The sequence below is a fragment of the Gekko japonicus genome, unplaced genomic scaffold (genome assembly GCF_001447785.1).
Source record: "Gekko japonicus isolate JY-2015 unplaced genomic scaffold, Gekko_japonicus_V1.1 scaffold237, whole genome shotgun sequence".
Classification (NCBI taxonomy): domain Eukaryota; kingdom Metazoa; phylum Chordata; class Lepidosauria; order Squamata; family Gekkonidae; genus Gekko; species Gekko japonicus.
In genome coordinates this window covers 1039644-1065109 of record NW_015161955.1, presented here as the reverse complement: position 1 = coordinate 1065109, position 25466 = coordinate 1039644, and the positions used below count along the sequence as shown (strand labels likewise).

Sequence of the window (25466 nt, the reverse complement as noted above, 5' to 3'; positions counted from 1 at the left end):
AGTTTTTGTACAGGGACTGAATGGGAAAATGCATGTCTTCCAACACATACTGAGAGCAGGTAGGCTGCAACTGGATGTTCACAAGTACATAGAAAACGAGCACCTTTCTTCCTATTGGATTAGGGTATGGTGATAAGCTGAACACCAACTAACAGGGCCTTGAAAAATCACATCCTCATACCACACTCTATGCAGACAAAGCTTACCAGAGTAGCATTATCTAGGATCAATTCACAAAGTCCACTGGAGCTATGAAGCACTTTCTCAGAGAAATGGAACAAAGGCTGGCTTGCTGAGACATTTACTGAACTTGCTGAAAACTACCAAGTCTTCCCTTTTTAATTTACCACAAACAAAGTCAGGTAAGCAGCAGATACAATTTTAAGTTGTTTTTTTACTCAAGCAGGCATGCCTTGACTTTTTCCTTGGGGGAGGGGGAAGACATTCCACATAATGTACCAACATAATTTTTAAGAGGTGAATTCAAAGGGGTAATGTACTACAAGCTAGATTGTCCTCACTAAAGGCAACTAAAGGAAAAAAAAAACAATTTAATACAGTTATCTCAAGAAGGACTGGTGTAATTGTTTAAAATGAGATTGCTGATGAAATTCGAATTGTCTCCATTTAAATCCATCCACACACTCAAGATTTGGGAAGGGACTGTAGCTCACTGGAAAGGCATCTGCTTAGCATGCAGAAGGTCCCAGGTTCAATGTCCAGCATCTCCAGTTAAAAGGATCAGGTTTTGGTGATGTGAGACCCTGGGGAGCCACTGTCAGCCTGTGTAGACAATACTAACTCTAATGGACCAAGGGTCTGATTGAGTATAAGGCAGCTTCAAAGAGAAAACTGGTGTACTTTAGTGATTTTTCATCTAAGAATCTCTCTACAACATAATTCATATTAGAGTTTTATAAGCAAAATATTTAAGGTACCACCTACCAGGGTTGTGGTGAGTCGCCGATTCTCCATTCTGAAAGACATCTCCAGCTACGCTCATTCTACCAGGATTGAAAGGTCCTACACCAGTCTTGGTCTGTGAAGTTAAAGACGGGGTGTATGTTTGTATATTAACACCAAAATTACTTGACTGCAGTCCGTTAGATACATCTCCCAAGTTGGTATTCTGTAGTGATGTTACATGTGTAATCATTAAGTTCATGTCACGCCCTTCAGTATTTTCTAAACGGCCAACACTCACAGAGCTCATACCTCTTTCTAACGTAGTAACATTAGCAATTTGAATTTCAGAGTCTGGTTCTGTGGTTATACCACTATTACCTATTCCTGCATTTACCTTACTTCTTGAAAAACTGGGTGTTGAGAATTCCATCTCATTGGCTCTGTTTTTACACTCTGGAAATCTTCGTTCACTGAAACTGGAATCATTTTTCTCTAGCCCTTGACTTGTTTCCATATCTTCTTCATCATCAATAATAATAGTCTCAGTTATACTTCCCTTCTGAGAGCTCAAGTCTTTCGAAGGAGTTGCTGTTTTGGGGTCACTTCCATGATGCTCTTCGTTAGTTGGTGAACTAAAAGCAACATTTCTAGGGTCTGTTATTAAAGGAGCAGGAATCTGAGGAGGCTGTACGGGTTCAATGAACACGACATCATCATCATCTTCTACAGAGGTATTCTGGAACTTAGATCTAGAAACCAGAGAATTAGATGGACCTCCAAAAGAGTTTCCTACATTGGTCAGACCAGTTGCCATTGTGGTAGGTCCCAGTAACCCAGACGAGTGTTCGGACCGTTTTCAAAGACCTTGTAGACCTTCCAGGAAAAAAAACTGTTGTAAAAGAAGGAAAACTGTTTTAGTACAAAAAACTTCCTAAGCATTTTAACACAAAATAAAGCATTTTAAAAACCTGCATACTTTTCCTGGTTGGTTTATTTGTCTGTTAAACAAAACAAAAATATCACAATTGATCATGACCATTCCTTTGCACTAAAGATATATAAGGATTCTTCTTTTTGGTTTAGACACAGCCCCATATATAAAGATTCTTCTTTTTGGTTTAGACACAGCCCCATCTGATAACCACAGACCCCAAAATTCTTTAGATAGCTTGGACAGAGTGCCTGAAAGGTTCTTCCTCAAACAAAGAAATGACAGCTGTCCAGAGAGATCAGGGGGAAACAGATAACCTCACTGCACACAAAGGATATTTGGAGAGGGGCACAATGTATTTGCATTTATACGGTAACCTCGAGGGTTGACTATTATAATGGGCTCTACATGGGTCTGCCCTTGAAGTCAGTTCAGAAACTCCAGTTGCAGCAAAGCATTGCAGCACAGTTGCTATTGTGAGCGAGGTGCAGTATACATGTTACAACTCTTCTGCTGTGATTACCAATTAGTCACCTGGTTAAATTCAAAATACTGGTTATTGCCTTAATTGGCTTTTGACCTACATACCTGCAGGATCACCTCTTCTGCCATATTCTACCACAACAGCTTTGCTCAAATGAACAAGGCCTTCTGAAGGTGCTACCCTGAAAATGGTTAAGACTGCCCCGTCCTCTGGCTCCCATCTTGCGGAATGGTCTACCTGAGGTCAGAAAACCTCCCACGCTTCTATCATTCAAGAGAATGTGCAAAACAGAGATGTTCAGGAGGGCATTTTTATAAAGGATTAGAACAATAGGAGAATGGAACAGTCCAAGAGGGCATCTTTATAATGGAATATAATTCTAGCCTACTGCAGTGATTATTGTAGGTATTACCTTGTAATTCCACTTTCTGAACTGTTTATAGTATACCTTGCCTAAGTCCGTCTGTTGCTGGCATTATTTTCTAATTCTGTAATCCTAGTACTATATTGTTCCCTGACTGTTTTATGCTATCCAATCACACATTTATATTCTGTATTCCTTACTGAGTCTAAATGAGAAAGGTGGACTATAACTAAAACAAGTAAACAGACTGCACACTGGAAAAGATACCAAGAAGTCCAAAAGAATGCCAATCCTATAAACAAAAAGGGTCAAGGATGCTTATAAAAGGCAAGAAATATCTTTGAAATGGACAAGCCTTGTTCAAGTAAAAACAAAGGAAGACAAAGAAGAAGAAGAAAAGAGGTTAGATTTATACCCCAACCCTTCACTCGTAGTCTCAGAGTGGCTTACAAACTCATTTCCCTTCCCCTCCCCACAACAGACACCCTGTGAGGTAGGTGGGGCTGAGAGAGCTCTTTCCAGAACTATCCTTGAGAGAACAGCTCTGACAGAACTATGGCTTGTCCAAGGTCATCCAGCAGCTGCAAATGGAGGAGTGGGGAATCAAACCCGGTTCTCCCAGATTAGAGTCCACACACTTAACCACTACGCCAGACTGGCTCTCAAACTGAAACTGAATTGACAATAAGATGTGCAAAGAACCTGAAGAGCATATTGGTAAAAATATAAAAGAGTAAAAACTGAGGCAATTGGGGCCTTAAGATAAGCATTTACTGGAGAAGGATAGTGAGACTGCAGAGGAGCTGAATAAACTCTTTATATCTGTCTTCACTGTGAAAGGTGTTAAGTTACCAAGACTGAACCTTTGTTTCCCCAGTAGTGCATCTGAAAGCCAACAGAAGTTTCTTCTTTGCAGTTTTCCTGAGCTGCAGGGTTTGTGCCAGGGTCAGGATGAAGTAAATGGCCAATCCTCTCCAACACTCCTGCCTTTTTGCAGCTCCTAGTTATATATTATTGTATGTGTAGGTTTGGTGGGGTGGTACACAGGGCACACTAGTCATGTGGCTCTTTTGGATGATGGTAACTGCAAATGTGACTCTCTGCAAGATTCAGCACCACAGAACCTTAATTCTCCTTCTGAATTTATTCATTGGATAAAAACATATCTTAACCTTACATCTAGGATAAACAGTGAATTATTTTTCAAGCTAGAACAAACAGGGATACCTTTACCTAATTTAGCAACCAAACTGCTATGCTGTATTATTAAGCAATACAGGGCATTTAAGAGATTAATTTATATGGGCATAAGCTATGCAGATCACTCAAGAAGCCTTGGTCTCCTCATTAATGGCAGTAATCATTTCGGATGTAAAATGAATTAAAACAAAACTGAAACGCAACCATATTATAACAGGCAATTCAAACTGGTTTCAAATCATTAAATGTCTTGGCTTCTTGTTTCCTAGAGACCAACTTAATTGTGTATAGAAAAAACTTTTTGTGAGTAGAATTGATTCAGATGTTTAACAAACAGTAAAATGAGAAAAGAAAAATACACACAAAATTAATGTTTTCCTAGAGTTCTTTATGTTAAGAGAGCTACCAGTTCTAATCACACAAAAATACTTTGATAAAGAGATCCACTGCTGTGCCTGTATCCTATGACTCTTTTTCACTAAGTTTTTTTTTCTCCACTGAAAAGAGTTTCTCTGTCAAAGGGAAACCTAGACACCAAGTCATGGGATCAAGCTTAGCATCAAGATCCAAACTATTATCATTAGGAAATTTTTACTAAGAACTAAAAGAAAGGATTTCTATTATCTTTATTATTGAGTGAGAGGCTCTCACTCAATAACTTGCAATTAGCAACACTAATTTTCTCTCCATGCATGTGAAATTTTACCTTTATCTCAAGTGACTGGCCTCAGTGATAAGGTCTATTTTAGAGATTTGCAGCAGACTAGCAAATTGCTAGAAACAAATCAAATGTCAATACAGTTACAACTTTGTTTCTCCAAAAAGCCCGACCCCAATACTACCTCAGAAGTTTAGGTAATACTAGACATTCAAATTCTACCCTCCCTCCTAACTTTATTCTCTCATTTCAGATGGCCTCAAATCCAATATGAGCTACATGAGAGCTAACTGGATTTGGGTCAAAACATTTCATAGAAACATAATAGGATGTGGCCCTCAAAGTTATCACTGTATCATATATTGCTTTGCAGCTTCAACTTTAACCTGCAAAAAATTCTGCATGCCATATTTGGTCTACCTATTAATGTGAGTGTTTCACAAATGGTAAATACTAGAGATGATTAACTGACAGAATCAATTTAGTTTTGAGATTTTTCATTCAACCTTATTCTACAAGGACACATTTCCACATTTTGGGCACTCTGAATTGCCAGTGTTCGTAGCAGTACAATTGAATTTAAATGAAGATTCTGTCCAAAGAATGGTTTATGTGCCACAGGCCAGATAACACAGAAAAGCTTAAAGAAACTTTGTAAACATTTCTACAATTGTTCTTTAAACAAATGTCATGGCCTCCTCTAATTTTCCTTTCTCTTCTTTTCCATATGTTGCTTGGTTTGTTTGATTTTCTCATTCGGATAAAATTTCTTCACTCTTCAAAATAAATTACATCAAGTGTAACACAGGAATTATCACATTCACTTTGATTTTCATTAAAATCGGTGTTTATTAACTCACTAACTAAATGTTAATACAGAAATCAGCAGAAAAGTTTCTGGGTTGCCATCTTTTAAAGTGTACTTGGTTCCTGATAAAGTCTGCTAAACATTAAAAGGGGCAAAAAACAGTAACTGTACAAAAACATAACATATGGCTAACTAATCTCACTCAGTTAATGCACAATCAAGTTCCAATATAAAATACATTTCACAAAGACTGATATTTCCAAGGTGCCTGCTAATCAGAACCACTTATCAAATAAGAAAAATAACGACAGGAGCATGTAGCTTAACAGTATAAACCTGCAAGAGAAAGTCTCTTCAACATAGGATTTGCTACTAATAAATCCACTACATCAATCATCAAATTAGCAATTTAGCTAATCCTGATAATACTGTAAAGCAACTTTACTGGACACCCTCAAGTTTTACTATTATGAAAGATGTGAAGACAACTCCACACGCTCACCTCATGCTGTTCACAAATCTTTGGTTTTTCCTTATTGGTTTTTTAAACTAAAAATGCCTAAGTGCTAGGAAAAAGGAGTCTACCCTTTGATGACTGTAATTATATATTTCCTTTTTTAAAAAAAAGGGCTGAACAACCACAACTGTTAAAATATTCTAATCACAACTGCACCATTTTACGATCCTCTTCACTGATTTTCAATTCTTTTCCTGAACATTTAATAGAGATCTTGATTTTTACTAAAATCAGGGCCTTGCAGACAAAGCATGTCGCAACTACGGTGCAAAGTATCAACTTATTTTTCTCAGCCTCTTAGCAAACAGTAATATAATCAGTATTGCTATTTTAATGCTTCTGCTAGTTTTGTTTATTGTACAGAGTATTTTTAGACTTGCTGATTTTTAGAATAAATCTACACACACTACTTTGTATTCTGGACTGTAACACACCTTGAAGCCTTTGCAAAATAAAAGGCAAAATATTAGTATTTTAACTAGTCCACCTCATTGTACCCAATCCCCCCCCCAACCTGGTTCAGCCCTAACCAACAAAAGATTGTTTTGTTCCAATTTTCATTCTATCATTTGCTAAGTAGTGGGACACTCACACAATTTAGAAAGATTCTTTTGGAGAGTTTCACAACGCAACTGATTTTACTATTTTAAATATACTGGAACTTCACAAAGAATTATATATTCCCAATCAAAACACTTACCCATTCAGAATAGTGCAGTAATCTGTTAAATTTAAGATGTCCTAGCGTTTTGTCTGTGCTGGATTTGCGACTCTTCTCCGGAGAGACTGAGGCCTTTTGGCTCAAAACATTTAATCTGAAAAAGATTCAGTCCATATTAGGAACGCATTATTCAAAGGCAGACACTATTTTAGCCACAGGCACTATCCTCATAATCTGGTAATTTAAAATTCCCAAAGTTCTCTGCCACCTGGAAATGCTGTCATGTCCATTAAGGCAAGAAGGCTTCGTTTAATGCATATTTTGCTGACCTGCCATTGCTTGGTTTACTAGTCTGTGCTACCAAATAGGAACCACCTGCAAAATCCCAACATGACAAAAAGCATTTTGTGAAAGAGATTATATGTCTACAGTATACACAGGAATTTTAAAACACAGCAGATTTGTGTAAGAATCTTCACTCTACAGATTTTGAGAAAGAGAGTGAACTCTCATTTCAAAAACATTTCACTCCTTTCAAGAGATTAGTTTACAGGAATTTTCTTTCCCAGTATTGTCCAAATTTTCTAAATTTTTTGGCTGCAAATTTTTTTCAAAAGGCCCAGGATTCAGATTCAGACACCTTTAATGGCATAATCAAAAGGCCCACGAAAAAGCGTATTTTTCTCTCTGTAGAAATGAAAAGGCTGGGACGTGTTAACTGACTACATTTGTTTACTATTACACAGCAATATTTCTCAAAGCAGCTGTCAGACTCTTAGAGAGCCCAAAGAAAGTACAAGGCACACTAACATTAATTAGTAATACTGCAATGTGGCTACTATTCCCCAGAGGTGTGCATTTTTTACGAGGATGTGAAACAGAAAGGTTCCCACAACCTTAAAAATGCTTCTAACACACTTTTTCTTAATTTTCTAAGCATTTTGTTTACTTCACTTCATTAGCCACATAAAGGTTCGGAAATTTTAAACTAAGGGTGCGGTCACACACACTAAATAATCCACTTTCAATGCACGTTCCAACTGGATTTTGCCAGTTCACACAGTAAAATCCAGTTGGAAAGTGGACTGAAAGTGGATTTTTTAGTGTGTGTGACCATAGTCGAAGCATTGTTCATTTTATCAGTTTAAGAAGAAGATATTAGATTTATACCGCGTACGTCATTCGGAGTTTCAGAACATCTGATAATTTCCTTTCTCCTCCCCACAACAGACACCCTGTGAGGTAGGTGGGGCTGAGAGAGCTCCTTCAAGAACTGCTCTTGAGAGAACATCTCTGAAAGAACTTATGACTAACCCAAGGTCACACCAGCAACTGCATGTGGAGGAGTGGGGAATCAAACCCGGTTCCTCCAAATTAGAGTCTGCAGTTAAGCACTACATCAAACCCAGTACTGATAAAAATTCACTCCATGACTCCTCATAGTGTAAAACAAATTTATACAACATGTATTCTTCTTTGGATCTTTAAGTAGAATAACACAGGCAAGACATCACTGCTCCTCTTACTATTATATCCTAGTTCATACCTAAGGACTGAAAACTTGCACTGCACAACCACAAGTAATAACACACACCATATGCAGTATGTATTCTATCCAGTTTGGTCATTACTGTTATTCCACAGTTACTGAAATTATGTTATTCAATACTGTTATTGAAAGGACTTCTCTTAGCACCATTTTGGTCTGCAGTGCAGAACTTTCATACTATTTTTACATATAATGCCACCTCTAGTGGTACTTTGAAAAACTTAACCTGTTGATCAAAACTAGATGTGTATTAGTACATTTTTGTGCCAGTATCAGAAGTCAGCCTTCCACTTGTTTTAGAATGGCTAGGTACAAGACTGACATTTACCAGACTTCTATCACTTTGCCAAATCTTTAATATATCTTTAACTGCCTTTTGGGAAAAGAGAGCTCTAAATGAGACCTAAAACATTTTAGAAGTCTGGTGTGTTTTGTTATTCATTAGTTCTTTCAATAATCCCTCTAGGAAATTCTCCTTTGATGTCAGAGATATTCCCTTTAATAGTGCTTTAGCTGGATACTGATTTTCTCCATATTCACCAATTTGAAGAATCAATGAACTATCTCATATGTTATAAAAGTACTGTTGTTCAAAAGGTAACCATGACAGCCACAAGGGCCTATCTGCTATTAAGACGGCTCAAAAATTAAGCTTTTTTTTTAAAAAAAAAAAAGCTGGCAGACCACCTTCTACACTGAAAGTACATTACAGAACTACAGGAAAGAATTCAAGTTTTTTACTAGAGTATAGAAAGGACTTGATAGGGATGCTTTTAACTGTATTTCAAAGTACTCATGAAACATCTCTCTGTTTCTCCATTAGGAAAAAATATTTAAAAAACAAAGAAACAAAACCAACACACACTATCGTTTGTGACTGTGAGCAGGATTTAAATAGAGAGAAGGCATAAACACAAGATTAAACATGAATCAATAGAACTGAATTTCAGCAGTGTCAGCTCAGACGTAGATACTTGCTTCCCTGCCTTCCAAAACAAAGGATAAAGAAGCAAAAAAAACCCCATACAGATAGATGTAATCAAACAGACGTGGCACCTAGCTGGATGCTGGCACAGTTTCCTCCCTACAAAATGTGCTTTGCAGGAACACAACAGCTATTAAACCACAGTGTTGAGGACATCCCATCTCACTCTTACACTTCACGCAAGCATCAGACCCCGGGCTGCTGTTTCAAGATCTTTATAAGATAAGAGTGATTCCGTGATCAAAACATTTTTGAATGACCATTGGTTACTCACCGTGAAGGGTCCTTCTCCTCTGAGGCTTGGAGGACATCTTGTGGGTGATTCCCATCCATCACTTAGGGAGGCAGGACTAATTTCAATTACTTCCTGTTTCCTGTAGTGGGAGTCACCCAAGGCTCAGTTCTGGTGCTCCAAAAGCAATACACTAACCTAACCACTGTAAAAAGAGAACTTGAACATCAACAACAAGAGTATAGCCAAATCACAAACATTGGAACAGGAAGAAAAAGGTGAGTCCCCTCTCTCACATAATCTTATTATTATTTTTAAATAGAGTGTGAAAAAACAGCATAGTAGATAGAGGAAATGACAACCCAGGAGGGCCAAGATGTCCTCCAAGCCTCGGAGGAGAAGGACCCTTCACGGTGAGTAACCAATGGTCAATCTCCCTCTGAGGTGGAGGACATCTTGTGGGACCTCCCAGAGCAGTGTTCCTAATTTTGGGGAGGGTGGTCGTCATCAAGAGTGTGAACAGACTGCAGCACTCTCCGTCCTAATGCTGCATCAGCAGAGTCGTATATATCTTGTAATGCCTGATGAATGTGGATAACGAAGACCACGTAGCAGTCCTGCAGACTTCCTCCACCGATGCCCTGTTGGCAAAGGCCACATTCGTTGCAGCACTGCGAAGAGAGTGGGCCGTGATACCTGCAGGAACTCGTTTCATGCTCCTGTAGGCTACAGTAATGCAGGACCTCATAGTGTTCCTTATGGCAGAGTTAGACATCTTTCTCCCTGTGTGAAGAGGAAAAATGTTAACATATCTTCTGTCCATATGAAAGAGGCCATCCTGAGAATATAGCATTTGAGTGCTCTCCTCACATCCAGTCTACGCCAAACTTTTTCCTCCAGATGGGTTGAATTTGGAGAAAATGATGGCAAACAAATCTCTTGTGATCTGTGAAATTTAGCATTGACCTTTGGGCAAAAAGGTGGAATCTGTTCTCAGAACTACCTTGTCTTTGTGAAAAACACAGCTCCAACTGAATTGACAGAGTGCCTAGTTCCGAAATCCTCCTGGCAGAAATAATGGCTAGCAGGAACAAAGTTAATCCTCGGGAATTTGAGCAGAAAGGCTACATTGGCTCAAAGGGTTCCTTCGTAAGAGCTGTGAGAACAGTATTAAGCTTCCAAGTTGGAAACCTATGTCTCTGTGAAGAATCCTTGAATAATGCCCCTCTGAGGAAACGGCGAATGTGAGGGTGCTGAGGGATGTTAAGACAATTGTACCGGGGCAGGACCAAAGACAGGGCCACCATCTGTTTCTTGGGTCACTGCCCTGAGACCACTTACCAGACCGTCCTTGTAGGAACTCCAGTAGTGATCTAATTTCCGGATGCAATGGGTCAGCCTTCTTCCGCTGAGCCCATCAGACAAAGGCCTTCCAAGTAGTATTGTAGATCCTTGAGGTAGACGGCCTTCTAGAAGCCATGATCATATTGATGACTGGCTCTTTGTAGCCTAGTTTTGATAGCTTGTCCCTTTCAATTTCCAAACGGGTAAGCAGAACCACCCTGGCCTGGGATGCCAAACTGAACCGTGAAGCAGCATGTCTTCTGAAACAGGAATGGCTAGAGGAGGAGTCACCACCATCTCCTGTAGCGACATGAACCAAGGAAGACGATGCCAGTATGGTGCCACCACTACGATCTCTGTCCTTAGAACTAGTATCCTCCGGAGAAGCTTGGGAAGTACAGGAAGAGGAGGAAACGTATAGAGGAACCCCTCAGGCCAAGGGAACAGAAGGGTATCTGTGGCCTCCGCCTGGGGATGAAAATATCTGATGTAAAATCCGTCCAGTTGGTTGTTGAGTGGCGAGGCAAAAAGGTCTACTGTGGAGTTCCCAGTGTTGCTGCTCTGAGCCGGAAAAAACAAACTCTCTTGTGTAGGGACCATTCGCCCTCCTGGACTGTCTGGCTGTTCAGACAATCTGCTTGGGTGTTGATGACTCCCTTCACATACTCTGCCCTGATCAATGTCAGATTGGATTCTGCCCAATTCAATAACTGAGTCGCTTCCTTGTGTAAGGCTAAGGACCTGGAACCCCCGTTTGTTGAGGTAAGCCTTCGCTGAGATGTTGTCCATCTGAACAAGGATGTGGTTCCCCCTGATCTGAGGGGCGAAGTGTTGAAGGGCCCACCTAATGGCTCGAAGCTCCAGGAGATAGAATGGCAGTTTCCTTTCTGCTATGGACCTTCTGTCCTGCACTGGTTGATGGAGTAAGGTGCCCCCCCCATTCTGATAGACTGGTGTCAAGAGAAAATTTTGGATCCGGTCCTGGATCCAAAGGGACTTGCCTTGAGACAGATAGTTCAACTTGGTCCACCAGCGCAGATTTAATTTCACCTGGAGAGGTACTATGGACCTCTGCCCACTTCAAGGAATGATCTATCTATAAGGCAACAGAGTTTTAGTATGGCTGTAAAAATAGTTGTAGTTGTCTGGAGTGAAAACCTTCCCCATTGTAGCGTGTCAAAAGCCACGACCGTGAGGCCCATCATCTTGGTCAGGGTGAAGTCCTGGCTTGAATAATTTGGTTAACCTACTCTTTGATCTTTCTGGCCTTTTTGACAGGAAGATCAAGCTTTGTAGCTTGAATGTCCATCACCACTCCAAGTATTCCAGATGCTGTGTGGGAGTCAGAGAGCTTTTCTGCATGTTCACCAGGAACCCGAAGTCTTGCAAGCACTGCAAATGCGAATCCCTTGTTCTTGAAGACAAACGACCGGATGAACCAGGATCTTTATAAGCACCCATAGAGCTGATGAGATGCCGAAGGGCAGGGCTCCGAACTGGAGATGAGTCTCCCCCACGCAGAAACGTAGGAATCTTTGATAGTGTAAGAAGATTGGAACGTGCATTTATGCCTCTGCCAAGTCGATGGAGGAGAGGAACTCCCTGGGTTGTAAGGATTCCACAATGAATCTGAGGGTCTTCATGAGAAAGTGTCTGGGTTCAACATATCTGTGTAAGTATTTCAAATCTAGGATAGCCCTCCAATCCCCATTCTTTTTGGGGACCGTGAAAAAGATGGAGTAGACCCCGGTCTCTTGTTTGTTTACAGGGACAAAGTATGGTATGAATGGGGAAAAAAGAGGGGCCTGCTGCCATCTTATCCCCCAAGCTGTACGGTCTTGGGTAGAGCCTTCTTCTTGTTGCAGGTTTCCACTAAGATTTCTTTCTTTGTATGTTTGTTTCCAGTAGATCCCCGAACAGCTTGTCTCCCTGAAACGGGCATGCTGTGATGATGGCATTAGATTGGTAATCTGTAGGCCAAACTCTTAGTCAGATGATGCGACTAGCGGCGGCTGCTGATGCCATCGCCCTGGAAGCAAAGACCATGGTGTCTATAGGAGATGGCTTTCAAGATCCTATTGGCACCCTCCAGCAATGCTCCCTCTAAGATGTGGAGTCTTGTGAGCAAAAATTCTGCTTTGTGAGCTACTGGCATTAAAGTTGTGGGCCAGCAATTTGGCTACTGCATAAATTAGTTAGCTCTGGAGTCATCCTTCCTGAGCTAAGACAAAAAGGTGTGATCTGGAGGCTAAAAAACTGTGAGCTAGTTTACACTAACTCAGCTTAGAGGGAACAATGCTCTAGTAGTCTGCAGTTGCTGCATGGTAACATCTCTATCAACTTACGCATCCACACAATAGTTGCTTTAGAAACTGTGGATGCTGCAGCTGGCATATTGATAGCCATGGAAGTGGCCTCATGTTCATCTTCAGATAGCAACCCAGAGGATTGTAGGGCAGTTGCTGGTGCATCAACCACAGGTACCTGCAAAAGAACTGAAGCAGATGATATCAAAGTGTACAACTTTTAACAACCCCTGGAAATGGTTTGTTTGTTATTGGCTTTGCCTACTCTGCCTCATCTGTCTCACATAGAATTCAGGGGAGAGGAAGACTATTTCTGAGCAATCAGCTGGAGCAAAGAACTCATCAATGAGCTCTGTGCCATCTTTCTGCCTTTGGGCATTAGCACTCTTGTCCCCTGCCTTTTGGGGTCCCTGTATATTGAGTGCTGATAGGGTCTTAGACAGCAAATACTGAAAAACCTCGCCCTTGAAATATCTAAAGGACTGGTCTGAGACAATCATTTCCCACTATTTACCGTCATTACATGAAAATCCCCCTCCTCCTTTTCACTAGAGACATGTAAGAGGCTATCCCTCTCATGTGAAGGAGGATCAAATAGACAGTGCTCCTTGGGGAACCCTTTTTGTGCAGCTTTGGTGGGACAGCTGACTCTGTTCTGGTCCCTCCAAGGAGAGGGGGAGGGGGAAGAGGATATAGTAGCCCCATGGCCACCTGATCTGCAAAAATGCACTATTTCCTCCCCTATGGCTCTTATAAAGAAGGCCATTACATTTGGAAATAAGGGGACAGACCGGAGATTGCCAACATTACCGCTCTGCAACTCGTCATCTTCCTCGTCCCCTTGAACATTATCAGCACAATCACGCCTAGCTCGATGAACCCTATTGAACCATAGGTCTCGGGGTGCGCCATGTGCAGGATTAGGCTCTGCTCGCCACTCTGCAACTCGTCATCTTCCTTGGCCCCTTGAGCATTATCGGCACAATCACACCTAGCTCGATGAACCCCAGTGAACCATAGGTCTCAGGGTGCGCCATGTGCGGGATTAGGCTCTGCTCGCCATTCCTGTCTTAAAGCATAGAGTGGCCAGTGGACTCCAAAATGGCCACTGAAGCTGGTGTGGACTCCGTAAATGCTGCAGGGGTGTGCAGCTGTTTGGCGCGCTTTGGAATGCCATCCTCGCCTTGCTCTGCTGGTTGAGCGTCGGCCACCGCCAGAGCCTCTATCTCCGGAGTGGAGAGAAATCCATTGCTATCCTCTCTTAATGCCATGGAAGGCGGTTTGTGAGATCCCCCTCCCATTAAGAGAGCAACTGGCCCAGCAATGCTCAATCTCCAAAGGGGTGGGGGAGAAAAGAGGATAACATATAGGAAGGAAGAAGAAAAGTATTTGATTTTTCTTAAGTTTCTTCAGAGAGAGGGAACAGCAAAGATGGAAGAAGAAAGTGAAAGTAAGTTAACTCAGAAAGATAGGGTTAGGCAGAGCCCACACCTAGCTACTCTCCCTTCTGAGACAGGAAAAGAACTGAGCCCAGGGTGACTCCCACTACAGGAAACAGGAAGTAATTGAAATTAGTCCTGCCTCCCTAAGTGATGGATGGGAATCACCCACAAGATGTCCTCCACCTCTGAGGGAGAATTCAAGCCTTACATGTCTCATTTCAGTGTGGCTAGGAAATACAGCAGCTCAGGGTTAGAAACACAATGTCAGCTTCTCTGCCTATCTTGCTTAAAGGAAGAGAATTAGCAATTTGCCTCTGTCTTAAAACCCACAAACGCAGTGAGCCAGTTTATAAATTCCAAGTCACTTGGAACAGTCAATAGTTGCAACTTTGTAAAGTAGCTGTCATGAAGTGACAGCCCATTTACGGCAACACCAATGTACTGACACTTCTTAAGTGACCATGCAGTATAAGCATGGACAAGTTACCAGTATTACTTACAGCTGGTTCAAGCCCTTAGCCAATTTTAGAAACACCTTTCCGTTTCGTTTAAAAACTAGATCTTCAGTCTTTCTATTCATTAAATATTCTAACAAAGATTTTATATTTTAATAAAAGCTAGCAAAGGTATTCATTTGGCAGAACTGAGGCAGTTGGGCTGGGAAAAAGAACCCAGAAGAGGGGTGCTGGGAAGGTGAGTGGTTTTTGTTTTTTTGTGCCTTTCCTAAACTGCTTAACTACTGGGGATCATTAACTGAGGTTGCTTTGTGAGAGGACAGAGTTTGAGGGTGAGTGGGTGCTTGTAGCCTGCTGCAGAGTGGTGGTTTTGTCTATGTCTGTTTGGCTCTTTTGTCTGGTCTGTTGCTCACTGAACAAGATCTGTCTGCCTGGGGCTGACTGCAGGCCCCACCCTCTGCTGTTGCTGCTGGGAGGCAGGAGCTGTGGGCTTCTGAACTGTAGCGCTCCTCCTAGGTAGAGATGCAAGCCAAAGAGCGAGTCTTCATCGCTTTCTTCATATCTTTTCATCATTTTCTATTTTAATTTATTCCTGATTTTCAGCTATATAATTAAACTATTTTCCATTTTTATTGAAATTCTGATGTCAGTCTGTTGTGTATATAAGATGTTAATTTTACCATTGTCACATATTTATTTAGTTTATTCTTCCATTCCTTCAAATCTGGACATCTTTCTGCCTTCCATTTTGCTGCAGATATTACTTTGGCTCCCATCACCATATACTTAAATAATTCACTGTGTGTTCTTATAATGTTGCTTGGTAAAATATTTAATAACATTTTTGGGATCCATCACAAAATATGTAGATATGAAGATAGCTAGAAAATATAGAATAAATGTATTTAAATAGAAGTGAAAAATCAAGAGTACATTTAAGTTCTAGATGTATATTTGATTGATAATTGTATGATAGAGATGACTGTAGTTTCTCTCTGTATGATCTAGATATTGCAGATGATTGAAGCTGTAGATGATTGTCTATGTTTTATGTATGATTTAGATGACAGTAGTTTGTTTTATTTTTTGTGGTTGCAAATTGAAATTAAAAATTTGAATAAACTGGTTAAATGACAGGAAGCAAAGAGTAGGAATCAACAGACAGTTCTCACAGTGGAAGTAAGTAAGCAGTAGGGTCCCAAAAAAATTGGCATTTGGGGCAGTACTATTTAATTTATTTATAAACTATCCATAACTAGAAGTGAGTAGTGCAGTGGCCAAGTGTGCAGATGACACCAAATTATTCAGGATGGTGAAAACCAAGGCTGACTGTGAAGAGCTTCAAGAGGACCTCCACAAACTGCGTGAGTGGGTGACAATGCGTCAAATGACGTTCAGTGTTGACAAGTGTAAGGAAATGCACATTAGGACAAAAAAATCCCAACTTCAAGCAGTGTTCCCTCTAAGCTGAGTTAGTGTGAGATAGCTCACAGTTTTTTAGCCTCCGGCTCACACATTTCTGTCTTAGCTTAGGAAGGATGGCTCCAGAGCAAACTAATTTATGCAGTAGCCAAATCGCTCTCACAACTTTAATGCCAGTAGCTCACAAAGTAGATTTTTTTGCTCACAGGACTCCACAGCTTAGAGGGAGCACAAGTATAGGCTAATGGGGTCTGAACTTGTTGAGACTGAGGGAAAAAGATCTTGGGGTCGTAGTGAATAGCTCAATGGAAGTGTCAACCCAGTGTGCTGCAGCAGTGACAAAGGCAAACTTTACTTTAGGGATTATTGGGAAAGGAACTGAGAATAAAACGGCCAACATTGTAATGCCGTCGTATAGATCTATGGTCAGTATTCCCTCTAAGCTGTGTGTTGCGGGTCAGACAGGGCTCAGCAATAGCAAGGTCTCCTCAGGAGGAGCCCCATGTAGCCAGCCTTGAATTCAGAGTTGACTAGCAAGAGAATGAGATGCAGGCTTGTCAGGATTCACAGCCAACAGCTGGTGCAGAGCCACCAACACCCTCCAGCCCTGATTCAACAGGTGAGATTGAGTTAGCCATTTCCAGCCCATCAGTATCTCCTACACCCTTAGATAAAAGTTTCCCTTGCTCGAAAGCCAATAGAATCCGACTCTAGGGTTGTGGTGCTCATCTCTGTTTCCAAGCCGAAGGGCCAGCACTGTCCAAAGATGTTTCCGTGGTCATGTGGCTGGCATGACTAAATGCCAAGGCACATGGAACGCTGTTACCTTCCCACCGAAGCGGTACCTATTTATCTACTTGCAATTTCTTGCTTTCGAACTGCTAGGTTGGCAGGAGCTGGAACCAGAGATGGGAGCTCACTCTGTCATGCAGCACTGGGGTCTCGAACTACTGAACTACCGACCTTCCAGCCTGCAGTTCAGCATCTTAACCACTTGAGCCACCCTTAGAGCGCTGCAAACAGAGGCTGACAACAAAACTACAGGCAAGAAGGCAGAGTGGGCACCTCCTGGCCCGACGCCAGCTGCTTGCTGATGACAAAGATGAGTAGTTGCAGGATTACTTCTGAGCAGCTGGCAGCAAGCATGACCCTTAGGCATGGGGCTATAAAAACCAGCCAAGAGAGGCTGTTAGGCGTGGACGCAACGTGCACGATAGATGCTAAGCCAATGGCTCTGCCTTGCCTAATTCTTGGAAGCCTGACCTTGGACTGAACCACCTAGCTTAGCCTGACTTCTAGAACCCTGACTTCGAACTGAACAACCCTGTACACAGTGCACATGAGCAGCTACTCATTAAAATGGGAAGCTGGAAGCCCCGCTCAACCGCAGTCTGGAGCTGTGCAGGGTCTTGCACTGCCCATTGCCCATTTTAAGATTACAGCAGTTATATTCTGCTCAGAATGTGAACTGCTCTGCTCAGGAGGGCAAAAAAATTAGAGGGAACATTGTCTATGGTGCTTTGGAATACTGTGTCTAGTCACCATATCTCATGATGGACATTGCAGAGCTGGAAAAAGTACAGAGGGCAACCAAGAGCACCTTCCCTATGAGGAAAGGCTGAAGAGTCTGGGACTTTTCAGTTTAAAAAAAGAGATGACTAAAGAGAGAGGATATGATAGAGGTTTATAAAACTATGCATGGGATGGAGAGAGTTGACAAAGATAAATTTTTCTCCCTCTCCCAAAATACTAGAACTCAAGGGCATCTAATGAAACTGATGGGCAGTAGGTTCAGGGTGGACAAAAGGAAATACTACTTTACACAGTGTGATTAAAATGTGGAATTCACTGCCAGAGGTTGTAGTGATAGCCACAGGAATGAACAAGCTTTAAAGGGGGATTAGATAGATTTATAGAGGATAAGGCTACTGGCCACAGCTGCTGAGGGGAACATCCACCCTTCAGAGGCACTAAGCCTCTGAATCCCGGAGCCAGAAGGCAATATCTGGGGAAGGCTTTGGCCTCTATGTCCTGTTACTGGCCCTCCAGAGGAACTGGTTGGCTGCTGTGTGAGACAGGATGATGGTCTAGATGGGACTACTGGTCTGATCCAGCAGGACTCTTATGCCAGCTAAGTAATTTTTTTCGGGGAAGGGGGAACTAAGTCCATACACCAGCCCGCAACCTTCCAACCCTACCTGGTCAGCCAACTGTGAACAGATAGAAACCTTTGTGTGGGCTGCTTGCTGCTTCCTTGCCCCAGGCTGCTCTAACAACAGCAGAATTAGTCAGTACAACAGGAATAAACTGTATAACAGTATCCAAAATCCATGCCCCATATCCTGAATAGGTGCATGTAGGGTGTAAATTTTTTTTAATAGAAGAGACATCACAAACTGTCCTGAACTTGTTTGGGAGTGTATTATAAAAGAAACATGAATGCACCCCTGGGTTTATATTTAGAATTATCTGCCAGAATATTAGCAAATAGAAGTCAATAGCATTTCAGCAGCTCATTACTATGCCATTTACTCAGAAGTCTTACGTTCAGTACAACTGACCCCAGATGTGTCACAGGACTGCTTCCTAATTTTTACTTTGTCTCCAATATTTCTTAATTATTGGGATAGCTATCTCAAGGTCAAGAAACTCACTGGCTGCCAGCTTCAATGCTCCCCAACTGTAAAAACGAACTAACAGTGATACCTTTGTAAGACAAGGCCAGTACCTTGACTCATTTTATTATCTGCTATTCATATATTTTGAAACTTCTGCTATGGATTAACTAACTGTCCTTGGAATAAGCCTCACTGTACTCTACCTGCAGACTATGCATACACTTGGAATACACTGGGCCCTCAAAAGTCTAATTCACAAACACAAATATCCAATACATTCAGCTGAGCAAAAATAAGGTACTGAAATAAAGCAGTGACATGCCACTTTGAGTCCTTTGGGGGAAAAGAGAAGAGATTGGATTTATACCCCACCCTTCACTCGGAGTCTCAGAGCAGCTTACAAACTCCTTTCCATTCCCCTCCCCACAAAAGACACCCTGTGAGGTAGGTGGGGCTAAGAGAGGTGTTTCCAGAACTGTCTTTGAGAGAACAGCTCTGACAGAACTATGGCTTGCCCAAGGTCATCCAGCAGCAGCAAGTGGAGGAGTGGGGAATCAAACCCAGTTCTCCCAGATTAGAGTCCAGGCACTTAACCACTACACCAAAAAAGCAGGGGAGATGTAAATAAATGAATGTTCTACAACTTTAAGAGACATAATTTCAAGTTAAGCAACTTCTTTTGTGCTAGTTCTGTGCTTGATAAGACTGTTTTTTAGCTGAGGGAACAATTAAAAAGTAGAATCACTCTTGCACTACAACTAAATTGGCAACTCTGCAATTTTAAATTAGAAAGCAGCAGACTTATATTAGAAGTGATGACCCAGAAGACTGGTGGTTTTTAGGAAACAGCATGCACTCCCTAAGATTTTGAAGCAACAGTACAGTAGCAAGTGTCAAAAACTTCATAGAAGTCATAAAGAAGTTTCCTTTGTCAGATTTCTGCTACAAATAATTGTTGAATAGCCCATTTTCTGCTAAGAAAAGGCTGAATTGCATAATTTCCTTACACCCAAAAGTCTTTATATCATCAAGAGGCAATGAGATTCAGAGAGCCAGGGTAGTACAGTAGACTTACATCTGGGCTCCGAGCCACAAAGCTCAGGGGTGACCTTGGACCAGTCATTCGCCCAATCTAACACTTCTTACAGGGTTGCTGTGAGGACAGCTTCTTAGAGAAAAAACAAGCTAAAAATGTAATACGTAACAAATCTCACTGGTAAAGTCTAATACATTATTTATTGACAGAAAAACAAAATATCAGTATTACCAAATTTTTTATATGTAACACATTTTTATCCTGCCCATTCATCCAACTAAGGCCCTCAAGGCAGCAAACAGTTAAACACATTAAAAGCCAACTAAAAAAGGGGTTGGATCCAGACTAAACTAGCAATCTCCACTGCAGACCCACCCAATGCTGTTCTCAGGAGGCCCCTGTGCACCCCAGGACCAGTATTTAATAGAGAGCAAAAGACTGCAGTGAGAAGCAGAAATATTCAGTTAGTTTGACAGAAAATTCAGTCTGCATGTAACTCAGTACAGAATACCAATTAAAATATAAATAGGAAGGAGTGCCAGCTTTCCTTTTTCACACAGGAAAAGCTGCAGTGGGCTCACTAGATAAAGCTGGTGGAAGTTGCTCCTGGCTACCACTGCCACCTGCTTATCCAACAATGAACCCAAATCCAGCAGTACCCCCAAGCTACAAATTTGCTCCTTTAGGGGGACTGCAACAGAACACATATCAATTCCTGGGTTCGACCTTCCATTCACCAGTAGTACCTCCATATTGTCAGAATTAAGCTTCAGGTTCTTATCACTCATCCACCCCACAACTGCTTCCAGGAACTGGTTCAAGGTTTCCATAGCATCCCTGAGTTTTGCTGGAAGAGTGAGATAGAGCTAAGTGATGACCTAGCCGAAATTTCTAGATGACGTCACCCAGGGGCTTCAAGTAGATGCTAAAAGCATGGGGGACAGGATGGAACTTTGCAGAATCCCATAGGCCAAGGAGCCAAACAGCCATCCCTCGCTATTTAAATTCCTTCAGAACAACAGAAACAGAACACCACAGTGGACTGTTAGCCAGATCACATATTGTTGTAGCCTTAATCATCGATGTCAAAAATATTGACAAACCATTTCTAGGATTAGCTCAAAATCACCCGGTAATGCAGAACACGCAAAAGGTATAGAATATACCATTTTGAATTTTACTTTCAAGTAATGTATTTCATAATATAAAAATACTAATCACCTTAAAACATGTTTAAACATGTTAAACAACCTTAAATATGTTTAACAAGTCTATCATGTGACTACCTCCATGAAGCAAAGTTATGTGGGGAACAATCACTCATGCACTTTCTCAGGAGCTGTAACTGTCAACAGGATCAAACAAGATCTAGGGCTCCATTCAAGGGTACATCCAGGAAATACACTTCCCATACACAGCTGTTATATGGAGATGCCTATGTGGTCATTTTAATGCCAATCTGTGAATTCTAACTTTACACAGATCCTAAAAACGAACAACAGAGATAAAGCAGTCTTCTCCAATACAAAGTTCTATAACCTTCAGCTTTTAACTAATTATGCACCCAGCACCTCATCTACCTAATCATATTACGCCAACCTTATCTCTGCAAACTATTTCTAGAGGGAATTGTTCCCATTACAAAAACTAGGTATCTTAAAACTGCTGAACTATTAAATTACAATCTGCAGAAACTGCCACTGGTACAATTCATAAACCAAATTAATCCAATCCATTACACTTAAACAGAAACAACTCTAGTAAATCAAAGGGACACAAACTGTTATATTACAAGACACAATGGCTTGGATCATAAAGGTCCATGAGCAGAGCAAATGCAAGGATTTTTGCAACTTTTGGCCTTCTTGCCCCAGCCCCCTACCCACCCCCTCTGGAAAAGCCATTCCTGTAGGTTTGACGTTCCTCAAGAACAGCACAATAATACAGCCAGGAGGGAGAAATTTACAGAAATCACAACACTCGCTCTTTTAGGATCCAACCTGTTGACCCAATCCTAAACATTCTGTTTACTGACATGAAATTTAGGACAGGCTTACATTCGAAAAGAGGCATGGCTTTTGTGCATCTTAACCTATTCCCGTGATGGCAGTGAATCACAAGAAATGAGGACAGCAGTATATACACCTGTGTGAAAGCACTTGTGCATACTGATTTTCATCTCTAAGCAAGGCTTTCAGGAATACTGCATTTCATCCTGATGACCCCCTCAAGAAAATGAGAATACTTTTATAGAGGATCGAAACTCATTTTTTAAAAATGTATGGACACTAAATAAAACAACTAAAAAACACACTGGGGCACAAACACGTTTAAGACAGTCATGCAAATATATCAAAGCCAGCTTGCAGAAACTTTTACTTGCGCCCAGCATCTCTGTGTTAGACAACTGTAAACTCTAAGAGTAGCAGGATCTGACTAAAGCTTTATTTGCCCATTCACCTTGAGAGAATTCTCAACTCACCCCAGGCAAACAGCTGTTTACAAGCTTGGGTGAAGGGGGGGGGAATTATGATGACCCAGCAAGACAGCCAGACTGACTCCTCCCAGAACCATAAAGCAGTCCACTTAGCACAGTATTGTCTATACACGATCCCACAGAGACCATGTCAGGTATGAAGTGCCTGTATACACAAAACATAATTGGAACCACAGCACTTTTTATTAGAAGTGTGTGGATTACACAGCTAATTTCTGAGTAAACATGATGTGTTCAGGTTATCTCAGTATGACCTGCTCCCAAATGAGCATGTTGTAAAAACACAGCCCAGAACAGATTAAATGCATATGCCAGGCATGTCCAACTTCGAACAGGTAGTGATCTATTTTTTTCCGGCCAAAAGTGCAGGTGATCTACCACCATGAAAATAAAGTTTTAAATTAGTTTCAAATTAGATTTTAACCCACTAAAGTTGGGTTCCACCGTCCCCCCCATTTATAATGCACCTTCTGTCATTTACTGGTAAGGGGTTGGTGATCTACCTCTGACCCCTCCGCAATCTTCTGGTAAATCGCGATCTACCTGTTGGACATACCTGGCATATGCCATAGCCTTCATGGAACTGACCATACTATTTCCTAGACTTGTACAATGTGCCAGTTTCCAGTCACCGCGAACTTCTGTCGTTCTTTATAAGGTAAAGTGTGCCGTAGAGTCACAACCGACTCATGCCAAACTCACAAAGTTCCACCTCATTGGGTGTTCGAGGCAAAAGATCTTTATACAGCATGGAAAACACTTAATTATTTTATCAAATCATTATTATCCATGCCACTGCTAAAGAAAGTCATAAAGCATAAAAATTAACAAGTCAGATGAAGATCTTAGCCATTTTTGCCTTACAGTTCCACAGTATATAGCTCTCCACAATATTTTACATATGTTGGTCACAAATGAAACACAGTATTTCACATTCAGGGTCATAGACTGCTTAAATGGCTCTACACAGGAAGGATTCTGTAAGAAAATGTTTACTCTTCTGCTGACTGAAAACTCTGGTCTAAGAGCTTTGTTTCTAATTTATATCTTTCTATAATATTTGTTCTAAAGAAAGTAATTCTTGAGAATCAGACTTTAATGTGTCTTTGCAGTAAGCCAATTACAATCAACTGGCATGAATACATGCCCACCCTGGCTAGCAATATCCTTCCTAAATCAATTATGGGAAAAGGAGTGGTGATCTTGAAACATCCAGTCCTGTCTCTATATTTGTCTCATGCAAGCTCATACTGAAACATCTCTGAAAGATTCTTGCAGTGGCCTCTAGTGGACATTAACTGCAGATAATTACTAATTGGTTGTGGTCTCCTTATGATGGTCTTCTACCTTTCCAAATCTGAAATTTCTCTTAAGGTCCCCACCCCAGCAGCATGGAACTCACTGAGATCAAGCACTGATATCAGTCATGTGACACAAAGAAAGGGGACCAGAATTATGATGTCAAGGCCAGGCTCAACTAACCAAGAGACCCAGGGGACAGGAAATACTAGCCAGGCTCTGTTACTTAAGTGAGGAAGGAGTCAAAGCCATGGAAGAATCCTCTCCACCTCATCTCATTGTCCTGTTGCTCCTCACAGCATGTGTTCAGACAGACAGTGGAGGCATGACACCCTTGCTCCCTATGCATGCACACTAGCAGCCGGTCTTTCCAAAAAAGGGGGGGGCTTGGTAGAAGCTTACAATTAAGTATTTGGGCCTTCCACAACCCACCTGAGTGTCTCAATCCACAGAGTGAAGACCACATTGTTTAAAAAAATTGACTTTGCAAAGCTGCTTTACCATTTCCTAATTTCATCTGCCGTTTCCTAATTTCTTCAAAGTGATGCAGAAGGTTTAACTTCAATCTCCCCTGAATGTAAAAAAGGGTGGCAATTTTCCTTGGACCTTGCTGCTCAGCTGGGTATGCATGTTTACTTGCAAGCTAAGCCTTCTGGGACTTACTCCCAAGTAAGTCTGCTTAAGACTGCAGCCTTAGCCCCTGGAAAAACAATTGCAATAAACTTGACAGTTTCATACAGATGAGACAAGTATGGCAGTGGCAACCTGTGGCCTTCTCAATTAAACCTGAGAGTTTAGATAAACAGGGGCAAGGAAAGACAGTTGCCTTTAACACAGAAGGCACATAAAGACACAAGAAAATGCCAATGCCATCCATCTATATTCACTTCCCATCTGTATGCCTCCTGCAAGAAAACCACAACAAGAAAGAGAGAGGCACGATCCCATCACACAAAAGGCAAAAGCTAGAATATGATTCACAATAAGACTGAATCGTTTTACATCTTCTCCCTCCTGCCTGCAGAAGTCAGGTAAGGATCTAGAGTTGAAGGAAAATCAATTTGAAATCTAGTTAAATATGTCACTTGAATGCTGCTCCAGGACTCTAGAGGGCGCTCGAAATATACCCCCCCCCCCAAGCTCGCTGCCGAACTGGGTAAAGGCGAGCAGCGGCAAGAGCCCGTCATCTGCCTACGGGTGTTGGTATTGCAGGAGCGATGTCTGCAGCAGAGCCCACCCTGCGGGGGAGGAGTCGCCTCACGGCCATTACCGAGGTTTTGCTCCAGGACAGCAGCAGTAGCAGGGGTTTGGCCCCCTGCGCCCCACAACTCCCCCCCCTTACCCTGGAACCACCTCCTCTTAACCCCCTACGCCCAACCCTCGTGCCAGCAAACACCCTGTCTTACCGGGGGCCCTGGGGAGTCAAAAGCGCCTTCCCCTCTTCTCCTCCAGGAGACGCCCTTCCCCAGGGGCAAAACATCCTGACCCTCCACTTGGGGTGAAGGGCGCCCTCTTCCCTGCGGGACCAGAGCCAATTGCCCCACAAGCCACAGTCTGGCTCCTCCCTCATGCCCCCACAAAGGAGGGATCGGGGCCTTCGCGGCTCCCCCAAGGGCAGCCAGAGGGAGGCTCCTTCGCTGGAGGCGGCCCACAGGCGTGGGAGGGAGGGGGCAGAGAGGCTCCCCCCCCCCATACACAAAGCTTCTCCCCCCTGGGGGGAAACCTCGGTGGCTATGAAGACTCAACCCCCCC

The 25466-nt window shown here is 42.0% G+C and overlaps 1 protein-coding gene across 2 annotated transcripts in view; it reads right to left on the bottom strand.

Moving 5' to 3' along the window:
* Window positions 1-25466, bottom strand: part of ZMYM2 (zinc finger, MYM-type 2) — an 86903-nt gene that overhangs the window by 60707 nt on the left and 730 nt on the right. For both annotated transcript variants that reach the window (XM_015429495.1, XM_015429496.1), the window contains exons 2-3: window positions 6569-6683; window positions 946-1795 (exon numbers count right to left, since the gene is read on the bottom strand). In XM_015429495.1, coding sequence (XP_015284981.1) covers window positions 946-1720 — 775 coding nt within the window. In that variant the 5' untranslated portion in view covers window positions 1721-1795; window positions 6569-6683. The remainder of the gene's footprint in view (window positions 1-945; window positions 1796-6568; window positions 6684-25466) is intronic.